The following is a 12941-nucleotide window of genomic DNA, read 5'->3' on the forward strand; positions in this document are numbered from 1 at the left end:
TGTGAATTCGTTGGCAAAAACTTGGAAGAATCTGAAATCTGTTTGTGTACATAACTGAATTTTTTCTCTGTGAACATGCAGGCAAAACTATAGATGAAAATCGATAACTGCTCTATTCAGAACTGCTTCATCTTGTGCAATATTTTATGCAAACTTTGTGATTGATTCGTAATTGTGGTATATATCTTCTGTGTAACTTTTGCATTGATCTGTAACATACGTACACTTGAGACAAAGTTTGGATCAATTTGACCAATTCTGAGTGATTCAAAGAGTGAAGAACAAACGAGACAAAAGGTTTTAAACATTACATTTCATTTAAGATCTGCTGTGTAAAAGCAGTTGAGCATTCCATTCTTAAGAAAGGAAAGCTTTTAGTTTTACACTAATTACAACCCGCAAACTACATGTATGCAAGAATGGCAAATGATGCTGTTCAAAGAGGCACCGAAACTCAGTTGACGGGTTAGTACGTTTTTAGGAGGGAGATTTGAGTCAAACTTTTTGGAGTGTAACTGAGTCTCTGTTTCATATTTACTTCAGTTGTTTTCATCGCATGACTGCTGCCACGTGCATGTATTGTAACATAGTGTGTGGGACAGAAAGTATTATATGCTGAGATCTGTACCTACAACTTCACCTGCACCGTGCATTGCTTGAAACACATTTTTTTGATAAAATCAGGACTTGTGCCATCATACTTTTAGTTCAGCGCATGACAGTGCCCATATCTTAGTGAATGAACAGAGTGGCATAGAATTCTATCGGGAGTGAGAGTCAGGCTTTAAGACTGAGTTGAGTGCTGTAGAAACCAGTATTTGTGAGAACAAGAGATCACGGAGAAGTTGAACATTACCCTCACAGAATGATGATTCTGATTACCTGCACCTCCCTTGACTCTCTAACACACCCAACTAACACGACACTACTAACAAGGATTTTAGTGGGCTGTGTGTGTAATCACCCGTGTGTTAACTCTCTTGGCGAAACCCTGGAACCAATTCAGCACCATTACCTTCATACTCCTGCTTCACCTTCCGAGACATACTCACATAACTTGACCTGCTCGCTCCATGTGTAGGCACTTGAAGCAGACCTTGGAACCAAGTCAGAGCTATTGCGAGCATCTGAAGCTGCCAAGTCGAGCCAGCGAGCAGACCTGGAAAGTCACATCTCCACCATGCAGAGCACAGCAGACCAGCTGACGGCTGACCTTGGCACCACCAAGCAGCAGCTGGAACAGGTAGGGCTGTTTGATACATTCTTGGTGTTAGTATCATATCGTCATATCGTCCTGTGATGTAAGGCCCCCCCAAAAAATAGGTCTGTTTACGGTAACCCGACCGACCCTAGTTTTTTCGCGAGACCCTAGACTTTTTTTTGGCATTTGGGGGAAAAAAAAAGAAAAAATAACGTAAAAATATGGTTTTTTGGAAAGAAAAAAAAATAATAAAAAAAAAATAAATAAATCCCGACCTACCGACCCTATTTTTTTGGCCTATGTTACCGTAAACAGACCTATTTTTTTTTTTGGCCTAATCTTCGTGGAAATTGGGCTGCTTTAATTCTCACTGGGGAAAGCAAGCTGCCGTACAGTTTCGGCACTACACAATTTTTTTCTTCTCCTGCATGCGTGTATTCGTGTTTTTGAAGGCCTGAGATTTTTGCTGTGAACTTGGGTTCTTTATCGTGCGCATGTATACACATAGGGGTCTTTGGACAGGGAGGGGAGTCTGCACAAAGTTGACTCTAGAAAATAAATAAATATATAATTGCTGAACGTTGGGGTCGAACCCACGCCATTAGTGACATAGTGACAACGGGTTCAAGCCAGAGCTGCTACTGACTGACCTATATCCCCACCTCTTGCTCTTGTTTTCTGCTTATTTGATGTTGGATGTTTTAGTTCTGTGCTGCATAAGAAACATGGACCAGCCATGAGCAGAGAAAGCAAGATTCCGTTGTTAAACTGTTCCCTTTTTGTCCTGGATACTTTCGCATGTTGAGTGCATCTCAGAAATGTGGTTTGTTTGTTTGTTTGTTTGTTTGTTTGTTTTTCTTGATCCAATTTACAGTCCAAGTGTGTTCTTGTTTCTGTGCAGAATACAATATAAGTTGGGGGTGGAGGGTATTACGTTTTATCCCATATATGCTGTAATGCTATTGTTTAGTATGCATTGATTTCAGGCAAAAACCGAGCTGTCGAGCTCCAAGGAGAAACTAATCAAACTGGAATCGCAGCGCAAAGAGCAGGGAGAGAAGCTGTCCCAGCTGAACAAGAAACACAAGGACCTGGAGAGACAGTTGGCTGATAAGGTATGCTATGGCCACAAGACAGTCCAGTCAGATCAGTGCATCGTGCAACACACTGCATTACAACACACAGACAGTTGGCTGATAAGGTATGCTGTGGCCACAAGACAGTCCAGTCAGATCAGTGCATCGTGCAACACACTGCATTACAACACACAGACAGTTGGCTGATAAGGTATGCTGTGGCCACAAGACAGTCCAGTCAGATCAGTGCATCGTGCAACACACTGCATTACAACACACAGACAGTTGGCTGATAAGGTATGCTATGGCCACAAGACAGTCCAGTCAGATCAGTGCATCGTGCAACACACTGCATTACAACACACAGACAGTTGGCTGATAAGGTATGCTATGGCCACAAGACAGTCCAGTCAGATCAGTGCATCGTGCAACACACTGCATTACAACACACAGACAGTTGGCTGATAAGGTATGCTATGGCCACAAGACAGTCCAGTCAGATCAGTGCATCGTGCAACACACTGCATTACAACACACAGACAGTTGGCTTATGAGGTATGCTATGGCCACAAGACAGTCCAGTCAGATCAGTGCATCGTGCAACACACTGCATTACAACACACAGACAGTTGGCTGATAAGGTATGCTATGGCCACAAGACAGTCCAGTCAGATCAGTGCATCGTGCAACACACTGCATTACAACACACAGACAGTTGGCTTATGAGGTATGCTATGGCCACAAGACAGTCCAGTCAGATCAGTGCATCGTGCAACACACTGCATTACAACCCACAGACAGTTGGCTGATAAGGTATGCTATGGCCACAAGACAGTCCAGTCAGATCAGTGCATCGTGCAACACACTGCATTACAACACACAGACAGTTGGCTTATGAGGTATGCTATGGCCACAAGACAGTCCAGTCAGATCAGTGCATCGTGCAACACACTGCATTACAACCCACAGACAGTTGGCTGATAAGGTATGCTATGGCCACAAGACAGTCCAGTCAGATCAGTGCATCGTGCAACACACTGCATTACAACACACAGACAGTTGGCTTATGAGGTATGCTATGGCCACAAGACAGTCCAGTCAGATCAGTGCATCGTGCAACACACTGCATTACAACACACAGACAGTTGGCTGATAAGGTATGCTATGGCCACAAGACAGTCCAGTCAGATCAGTGCATCGTGCAACACACTGCATTACAACACACAGACAGTTGGCTTATGAGGTATGCTATGGCCACAAGACAGTCCAGTCAGATCAGTGCATCGTGCAACACACTGCATTACAACACACAGACAGTTGGCTTATGAGGTATGCTATGGCCACAAGACAGTCCAGTCAGATCAGTGCATCGTGCAACACACTGCATTACAACACACAGACAGCTGGCTTATGAGGTATGCTATGGCCACAAGACAGTCCAGTCAGATCAGTGCATCGTGCAACACACTGCATTACAACACACAGACAGCTGGCTTATGAGGTATGTTATGGCCACAAGACAGTCCAGTCAGATCAGTGCATCGTGCAACACACTGCATTACAACACACAGACAGCTGGCTTATGAGGTATGCTATGGCCACAAGACAGTCCAGTCAGGTCAGTTCATCGTGCAACACACTGCATTACAACACACAGACAGTTGGCTTATGAGGTATGCTATGGCCACAAGACAGTCCAGTCAGATCAGTGCATCGTGCAACACACTGCATTACAACACACAGACAGTTGGCTTATGAGGTATGCTATGGCCACAAGACAGTCCAGTCAGGTCAGTGCGTAGTGCAACACACTGCATTACAACACACAGACAGCTGGCTTATGAGGTATGCTATGGCCACAAGAAGGTCAAGCCAGATCAGTGCATCGTGCAACACACTGCATTACAACCCACAGACAGTTGGCTTATGAGGTATGCTATGGCCACAAGACAGTCCAGTCAGGTCAGTGCATCGTGCAACACATAGAGAGCATCAGCAGCCAAGGGATATGTCAGTTGGTATTAGAAGTGGGTGAAACACTGAAACTTATTCCAAATGGTGGAAAACTTTATCGTTTTGCAGAAATGTGTGGTTTTAGAGGCCACCTCAGAGGCCCTTTCTTGAGATGATGAACTCATGTTCACACAATACAGTGGAACTCCCCTCATAAGACCTCGACACATCTGATCAAATTGGGTCTTATTCAGGAGAGAGTACCCCCCCGCGGGTTAGGGGGAAGAATTTACCCGATGCTCCCCAGCATGTCGTAAGAGGCGACTAACGGATTCTGTTTCTCCTTTTACCCTTGTTAAGTGTTTCTTGTATAGAATATAGTCAATGTTTGTAAAGATTTTAGTCAAGCAGTATGTAAGAAATGTTAAGTCCTTTGTACTGGAAACTTGCATTCTCCCAGTAAGGTAATATATTGTACTACGTTGCAAGCCCCTGGAGCAATTTTTTGATTAGTGCTTTTGTGAACAAGAAACAATTGACAAGTGGCTCTATCCCATCTCCCCCCTTTCCCCGTCGCGATATAACCTTCGATAAACACCAAATAAAGAAAGAAAGAAAGAACAGGAGAGAGTCTTTTAATGGGGGTATATTTACAGAGGTTATGAACAGAACACCGTAAAATCAAGGTCTTAAAAAGTGGGGAGTCTTGAATTAGGGGGTCTGAAAAGGGGAGGTTATACACTCCAAAGTTATCTCTTTTCTGCATATAGACCAACAGGACCCAAAATGACACTACTTTGAACGAATGCCCAAACAATGACTGTAATCTTGTTCACCAGGTATCAGCACTGACAGCAGCAGAGCAGGAGAGGGAGGAAAGCAAGAGCGCCCTGTCAGCGGCCAGAGGAAGCTTGGAAGAAACCAAGACACAGCTCAACGCCGCTCAGCAGCAGCTGGAGGCGGAGAAGAAGGCTCGCTCAGCGGAGAGTCACGACCTCGGCCAGAAGCTGGAGAAAGCTAGCGGAGAAAAGCAGGCGCTGCAGAAAGAACTTGAGACTAAGGTGAGGTTGTCTGGCAACAGAAGTGCATTATTAAACACAAATTTTTGACAACCATTCCTTGCAGTAGAAGTGCTGTGATTCATATGCCTGTTTGGCTTTCCACAAAGCCGATGTTACGAAAAGAAAGAAACGTGATTAAGTTCTGCCAGGAATGGAGTACTGCTTCGTGCATTTAATAAAATGAAATTGTTTTGAGCGTATGCATGATTTTTTAAAGATTTTTTAAGTTCCCATTTATGTACTTGACAGTTAAAACATTCATGTGCAATTCAATTTTGTATTATAATGTAATTGTTGACACACAGATACCTTGATTCCATTTAAAAAGGAAAAAAAACAGACATTGAAAGCTGTGCAAACAGTCAGTGATTTTCCGCTCTAATCCACAGCTATTACTCTTTGTCAAATGCTTTTTGTATTCATATACATTATACAAATAAACATTCTTTTATTTTGTTGAGTATAAAGTCTTGTTTCTTATTTCACATTACATGTACCCAATAGTGTCATTCATGTTTCTGTGTGAGTAAATTACTTTTTAAGGCTTGCTATATATGCTGTTTGTGTGGCTAAAGATGTCGACACTGAAGGAACAGAAGAAGGAGGGGAAGAAGACGTCACAAGAACTTGAAAAAAGTCGAAAGGAGAACGCAGACCTCCAGGCCCAACTTCAACAGATCAAGGATCAGCTTGAAAAGGTATGTGTTTTGTTTTTGTTTGGAAGGAGGACGGGGGGGGAGGAAGGTATTTGAATGTTCATTTGAAGATAATTGCATACATTTTATCTTTAATGAGAAAAGGACAGTGCTTGTGTGTGCCTGCATGTTTGTTGTCTGTTTGGAAAAGAGATGTTTATAAAAGTGATGACATTGTTATTTTCATCAACCAACAGAGAAAAATGTTAAAGAGTCAAAATACTTCGAAGAGAGGAGGTTGTTGGTTGGATGTGTGGAGGTGTGTGAATATTGTGCTTGTGTGTGTGTGTGTGTGTGTGTGTGTGTGTGTGTGTGTGTGTGTGTGTGTGTGTGTGCATGTGCGTGTGTGTGTGTGTGTGTGTGTTTATTTTATATATATATATATACAAGCTAGTGTACACAACAGAGAACTTGAAATGAAGATGTGAAAAAGATACTTTAGGCACTTGCTGAAATGTCCTCAGTGACATTTCTTTATTTGGTTAAACAAACATGCCAAAGAAAATAGAAAATGATGTATCAAAGTTCGGCGAGAGATTTATTTCTCAGAGTCAACTTTGTGTGCAGACTCTCCTCGGTGTCTGAACACCCCCGTGTGTACACGCAAGCACAAGACCAAGTGCGCACGAAAAAGATCCTGTAATCCATGTCAGAGTTCGGTGGGTTATAGAAACACGAAAATACCCAGCATGCTTCCTCCGAAAACGGCGTATGGCTGCCTAAATGGCGGGGTAAAAAACGGTCATACACGTAAAATTCCACTCGTGCAAAAAACACGAGTGTACGTGGGAGTTTCAGCCCACGAACGCAGAAGAAGAAGAAGATGTATCAAAGAATACACAAATAAGTGTCAAGTCATGATGAATCTCTTTTTCTGAACAGAACAACCAGACCCATGCAGCAGAGAAGTCCGATCTACAGAAAGCAGTGGAAGGTGAAAAGAGCTGTGTGAAGGCTGCCAAACAAGAACTGGAGGGAAAGGTAAGTTGACTACCGTGGAACCCCCCTTTTAAGACCCCCTAATTTAAGACTCCCTCCTTTTTAAGACCTTGTTTTCTCAGACTTTCCATTCATAACCTCTGTAAAATTACCCCCTAATTTAAGACTCCCTCCTTTTTAAGACCCGCTTTTCTATGATTTTTTTAGGTCTTAAATGGGGGGGTTCCAGTGTATAAGTCTGGGCAGTTTCTGTGAAAAGTTTGATGTCTTGATTTTGTTCAAGTTCCAATTTGTTTGTGTGATCTTTTCTTTCGGGTTTGTTATTTTGTTAAAGGAAATGGGCTCTATACTGTTTGCGAGATCTTTTCTTTTGGCTTGTTATTTTGTTGGAAGAAATGGGCTCTATACAGAGATTGATCTGTCTAGTGGTATTTCTGTTGATTTTGTAGTTGACCTTTAGCTGTAATGTCAGTACAAATCGATAATAGCCACAGACTAAAGGAAGGAGGGCCTGTCAGGTATGCATCTGTCTGACAAAAAGCCCTGCTGTGTATGCTGTGATCTTGTCGTTTCCATTCGAATCTGATGACATTTTGTTGTGGTTGTGCGTTTAGCTGAAGAAGTTGACGGGGGAAAGAGACAGCCTGAGTCAAGAGAAGGAGAAGCTGACAGTGAACATATCTGAGCTACAGACAACTCTCAAGTCCAAGGAACAAGAACTGCAGCAAACTAAGGCTCAGGCAGAAACAGAGAAGGTAGGCTGATGATAAGCTTTTTTGACTGAAACAATTGTGTATTCACTGATACAGTGGAACCCCCCCTTTTCAGGGGGTGGGGGGGGGGGGTTATAAAATGGGAGTAAATGTACAGAGGCTCTGAACAGAAAATATGAGATTACGGGTCTTCAAAGGGAGGGAGTCTTACATTTGGGGGTCTTATGAGAGATGTCCATTGTATACTCACACCATTGATGACTACGATATCAAGTTGCTGTGGAGCAGAGTAGCAGGTTATTATGAATTCAAGTGTGTATGCTTACGTGAACAAGAAACAATTAACAAGTGGCTCTATCCCATCCCCCCCTCCCTTTCCCCGTCGCGATATAACCTTGAACGGTTGAAAACGGCGTTAAACACCAAATAAAGAAAAGAAAGAGTATGCTTACATGCATAGACACATACTCCTGTAAATGCACACACACACACACACACACACACACACACACACACACACACACACACACACACACACACACACACACACACACACACACACACACACACTCACTATCTTTCTCAATATGATGATATTATGCAATGGAGTACATATAACAAACTTTGGTGTTTGTTTGTGTTGAATATGAATCTGCAGTGACAACATGTGATTATTTTATGCAATCTGTGTTTGCAGACCCAAATGTCTTCACAAGGCAGACAGAAAGAGGATGAGTTGAGCAAAAAGGTCGCAGAACTTCAGGAGAAAAATACCAATCTTCACAATGAAATGTCTTCCATGAAGGTACCTTTTTGCAATTAACCACTTTCAAGATTTTTTTCTTTTGTTTGCATTGTCGGTTTTTTCTTCTTCAAAAATTGATGATTGGTTTTCTGCCTTTATGTTAAATGGAAGTTCGTGTTAAATGGAAGTTGGATTTTGTTGTAGTTTATTTGATTTAGCTTTCTTTAGTTTGCCGTGGTGCTGATGCGTGTGTGTACATGTACATTTTCAGTCTTCCAGACATTATGAATACCTGCGGGTGAGAGAGAAGTACTAGCGGCAGGGCTTGAAACTCACTTAGTGCTGATGTTTGATACCAACTTCTGTTGTTTGTAATTGTTACTCGATCGGCAAAAGGATGAATTGTAAACAGTCAAGCCCTCAATATTCGTTAAAAAAAAAAAAGTTTCTTTCGTTATTAGCAGCATGTACCAGTATTGTTTGGTACCTGTGCTTCTTTTTACTGTAGAAACCTCTATTTATTTTCAGTATTTCACTGCCCTTCCTCTCACGAAATTAACCCTGTATTTGCATATTTGATTTTCTGTCCCGTTTTCTTGTATATCCTGACCCGTTTGTTTTCCTGTGCACAAAAGTAGCCTTTGAAGTCATTCAGGATATGAAGATGGGGTTACAGGAAGGAAAAAAACCACACAAAACACACCGAACACAACCAAGGCTTTATTATTTGTTAGATTGGAAGCTGATCACATTGTTATTCCGGAGGACATGAAGTGAGCACTATAGCGGGAAATGTTATGCTGAATTTCCCCCCCTGAGGTTAGGTTACGGCAAAGATGATGACTGTTGGACCGTTCTTTGACTTTATTTTGAAACCTATTGTCATAAAGAATCCTTATCATCACACATGCTTACCCCCCACCCTCCCACCCCTACCCCCCTCAGCATCATAAGGAAAAGATATATTTAATAAGTCAGTTTCAATATATTAAATAAGTCAGTTTCAAGCCCTGTTTTAAGTTTGTACCATCCAACAGACCACTGCTTCATCTACAAGCACTGCGTTATCCCAGTGTGTTGCTTGCTTCAATTCCTCTCTCCTGAATGCAGTTTTTATAAACAAATAAGTAAATGTAATAACATTTGTGAACACTGTGAGGGCTTCTATGTTTTCATAAAAGGACCGCTTGTTCTTTTTTTCCAATTTTCCCTCTTCTTTGTTCCTCATACCTATCCAAAAATGTCCCTGTCAAGATCATTCTGGTCAGTTTGTGGGACGTGAGCACACAGAACTCTTTTTGTAAGTTCTTTGGAGGTGTGTGTGTCTGATGTCTGAGAGGAATCTCTTCCTGACCGAGTTTACAGACACTGACCTTCTTTACCCGGGATCAATGACCGAGTTTTACCTATGAGTCTGTGTGTGTGTGTGTGTGTGTGTGTGTGTGTGTGTGTGTGTGTGTGTGTGTGTGTGTGTGTGTGTCTGTGTGTCTGTGTGTCTGTGTGTGTCTGTGTGTGTGTGTGTGTGTGTGCGTGCGTGCGTGCGTGCGTGCGTGCGTGCATGTGTGCGTGCGTGCGTGCGTGCATGCGTCTGTTTGGAGGTGTGTAATAATTTACTGTTCTGCTCCATTTGAACGTGTACAGCAAATGGAGGTGTGTTGAGTAGTGTAGAACTCAGGATGAGTTGTAGTACAGTGGAACCCCCTTTTTAAGACCTTGTTTTCTGACTTTCTGTTCAGAACCTCTGTAAAATTACCCCCTTTTTAAGACCTGATGTTTTTCAGATTTGTAGAGGTCTTAATCCCCCCGCGGGTTAGGGGGAAGAATTTACCCGATGCTCCCCAGCATGTCGGAAGAGGCGACTAACGGATTCTGTTTCTCTTTTTACCCTTGTTAAGTGTTTCTTGTATAGAATATAGTCATTGTTTGTAAAGATTTTAGTCAAGCAGTATGTAAGAAATGTTAAGTCCTTTGTACTGGAAACTTGCATTCTCCCAGTAAGGTAATATATTGTACTACGTTGCAAGCCCCTGGAGCAAATTTTTGATTAGTGCTTTTGTGAACAAGAAACAATTGACAAGTGGCTCTATCCCATCTCCCCCCTTTCCCCATCGCGATATAACCTTCGTGGTTGAAAACGACGTTAAACACCAAATAAAGAAAGAAAGAAAGAGGTCTTAAAAGGGGGGTTTCACTGTTTAAGACCTCCCCATTTTAAGACCGTACTACATTTTCTGTTCAATACCTCTGTAAATTTACCTCTTTTTAAGGACCCCCCACTTAGGGCGGGGATGTAGCTCAGTCGGTAGCGCGCTAGATTTGTATCCAGTTGGCCGCTGTCAGCGTGAGTTCGTCCCCACGTTCGGCGAGAGATTTATTTCTCAGAGTCAACTTTGTGTGCAGACTCTCCTTGGTGTCCGAACACCCTCGTGTGTACACGCAAGCACAAGACCAAGTGCGCACGGAAAAGATCCTGTAATCCATGTCAGAGTTCGGTGGGTTATAGAAACACGAAAATACCCAGCATGCTTCCTCCGAAAGCGGCGTATGGCTGCCTAAATGTCGGGGTAAAAACGGTCATACACGTAAAAGCCGTGGGAGTTTCAGCCCATGAACGAACAAACAAAACAAAGACCCCCCACCCCTTTGATTTTCTCCGATTTGTTGATGTCTTAAAAGGTGGGTTCCACGGTAGAAGGTTTCTGCGTCTAGATCATACATGGCAATGAATTCATGATGCTTTTCTTATAAATGATAATTATACTGTTTAGTTCTTGCAATGAACAGATAGTCAAAATCTTTTGAAGTGTTTTGTTGGTTGTCTTATTATATGAATTTACACTGATTTATTTTCAAAATTGTTGTTTCATAAAGCCTCTTGATTTGATTTTAATTTTGTTTTGGATTATATTTGCAGACAAGTCTTGCTGAATCTGACGGCAAACAAAAAGACCTTAGTGCTAAGGTGAGTCATGAATATAAATAGTTATTTCATAAACGAAGTGAAGTTTTTACATACACATAAAAGCCTACTCGAGCCAATGAGTGTACATGGGAGTAGCAGCCCACGAATGCTGAAGAAGAAGTATTCCTTGCCCTTCCCGTAAGAATTTCATTTGAGAGATTATACCTAAGGAAGAGGGTCCTCAGATCGCTTCCAAAGTAATACCATAAGATTCTGCGTTACGAATAATGCTACCATTCAGGAGGACTGCCTTCCCTTTACACAATTAAGAGTACTGGAAGCTTGATTAGACTTTGTAAAATTATAGGCAAAGGAAGGGCACTCTTTGTGAGGGTTGCACTGAGTTACTTCCCTTGATGCAAGATTACCTTTGTGTACGTGTGACTGTTCCTAAGACCATCAGGTTAGATAGGGTGCCTCCCATGTAGCCGCCAGGCGGTGCTTCAGCACTAGGCAAAAGCAGCACCTAGAAGCTCATTCACTCACTTTGATTTAATCAATTACCATACTTGTGGTGCGTTTTGGAGCAAATTTTGCTGTGTGCATGTACATTAAGACACGGTGGATTTCCAAGATTCTTCCAATTAGTCAAATTCGCCAGAAACTCCTCCAAAATGGTCAGATCAATTTTATATTTTTAAACAAAAACTTCACGGCTATTATTATCTGTGTTGTTTGCAGCTGTCTCAACTGGAGGCCGACAAGCAGAGGGTGGAGAAGGAGTGTGAAGCGGCGCAGTCACAGTTGAGTGAGCTGCAGTCGCGCCTGAGCGCCGAGTCAGAGCAGCGTGCAGGTCTAGAGAAGACCCAGGCCGCGGCGATGCAAGAGAAAGACATCATCATCAGTGACAGGGACACCGAGATACAGGTGAGAAATTGTCACAGGGTCACAGATTCGAATCCAGGACGGAATGGACATGGGTCAACTTTCTGTTTCACACTCAGAGACAGTATCCATGTCCCACCCCAGTGTCATCACAGTGGCATGTTTAAGACCTCAGTCATTCTGCCATAAGTGCAGGTGGCTGGTTACAACAACCCGCATACAACTGGGTATATCTCATCTACAGTCGGGATAACACCCGGGAACATGTCCCTAATGGTTTTTACGGTGAGGGCATAAAACTTAAATTTCTCTCATCCTCAGATTCCGACATGACAAAAAATGTCAAAATAACAAGGGATTGAAACATGCTGATGTTCTTGCAGGCCCTGCACGCCAGACTGGAGAAGGAGGAAACCAGCCTTGAGGAGATGGAACTCAAACTGACTCAGCGCTCAGAGGAGGTCGTTCAGCTCAGCAACCAGCTGCAAGAGGCCAAGGACAGAGAGACAGAGCTCAATGCTTCCTTTGAGCAACTCAGCGAGGTGAGACTCAGTGTTATGTTGTTAGCTCAGCAACCAGCTACAAGAGGCCAAGGACAGAGAGACAGAGCTCAATGCTTCCTTTGATTTTTCGGTTCTATTTGAGGCTTTCATCTAAAACAAACTTTCAGATGTTTGTGTTTCTACAAAATAAGTGTTGAGCTTGCTATGCAGGCAGTAAAATCATTCCAAAATGATTGTGTGCAAGTGTGTAGAGCTGTTGATGACAAGC

The 12941-nt window shown here is 42.6% G+C and overlaps 1 protein-coding gene across 3 annotated transcripts in view; it reads left to right on the forward strand.

The window, feature by feature from the left end:
- LOC138963913 (early endosome antigen 1-like) overlaps positions 1 to 12941 on the forward strand; it is a 51269-nt gene that overhangs the window by 25791 nt on the left and 12537 nt on the right. For all 3 annotated transcript variants that reach the window (XM_070335768.1, XM_070335769.1, XM_070335770.1), the window contains 10 exons: positions 1082 to 1243; positions 2188 to 2316; positions 5070 to 5291; positions 5867 to 5989; positions 6869 to 6967; positions 7540 to 7680; positions 8336 to 8443; positions 11298 to 11345; positions 12027 to 12212; positions 12554 to 12712. In XM_070335768.1, the coding sequence (XP_070191869.1) occupies positions 1082 to 1243; positions 2188 to 2316; positions 5070 to 5291; positions 5867 to 5989; positions 6869 to 6967; positions 7540 to 7680; positions 8336 to 8443; positions 11298 to 11345; positions 12027 to 12212; positions 12554 to 12712 (1377 nt within the window). The remainder of the gene's footprint in view (positions 1 to 1081; positions 1244 to 2187; positions 2317 to 5069; positions 5292 to 5866; positions 5990 to 6868; positions 6968 to 7539; positions 7681 to 8335; positions 8444 to 11297; positions 11346 to 12026; positions 12213 to 12553; positions 12713 to 12941) is intronic.

Source organism: Littorina saxatilis, linkage group LG4 (genome assembly GCF_037325665.1).
Source record: "Littorina saxatilis isolate snail1 linkage group LG4, US_GU_Lsax_2.0, whole genome shotgun sequence".
NCBI lineage: Eukaryota > Metazoa > Mollusca > Gastropoda > Littorinimorpha > Littorinidae > Littorina > Littorina saxatilis.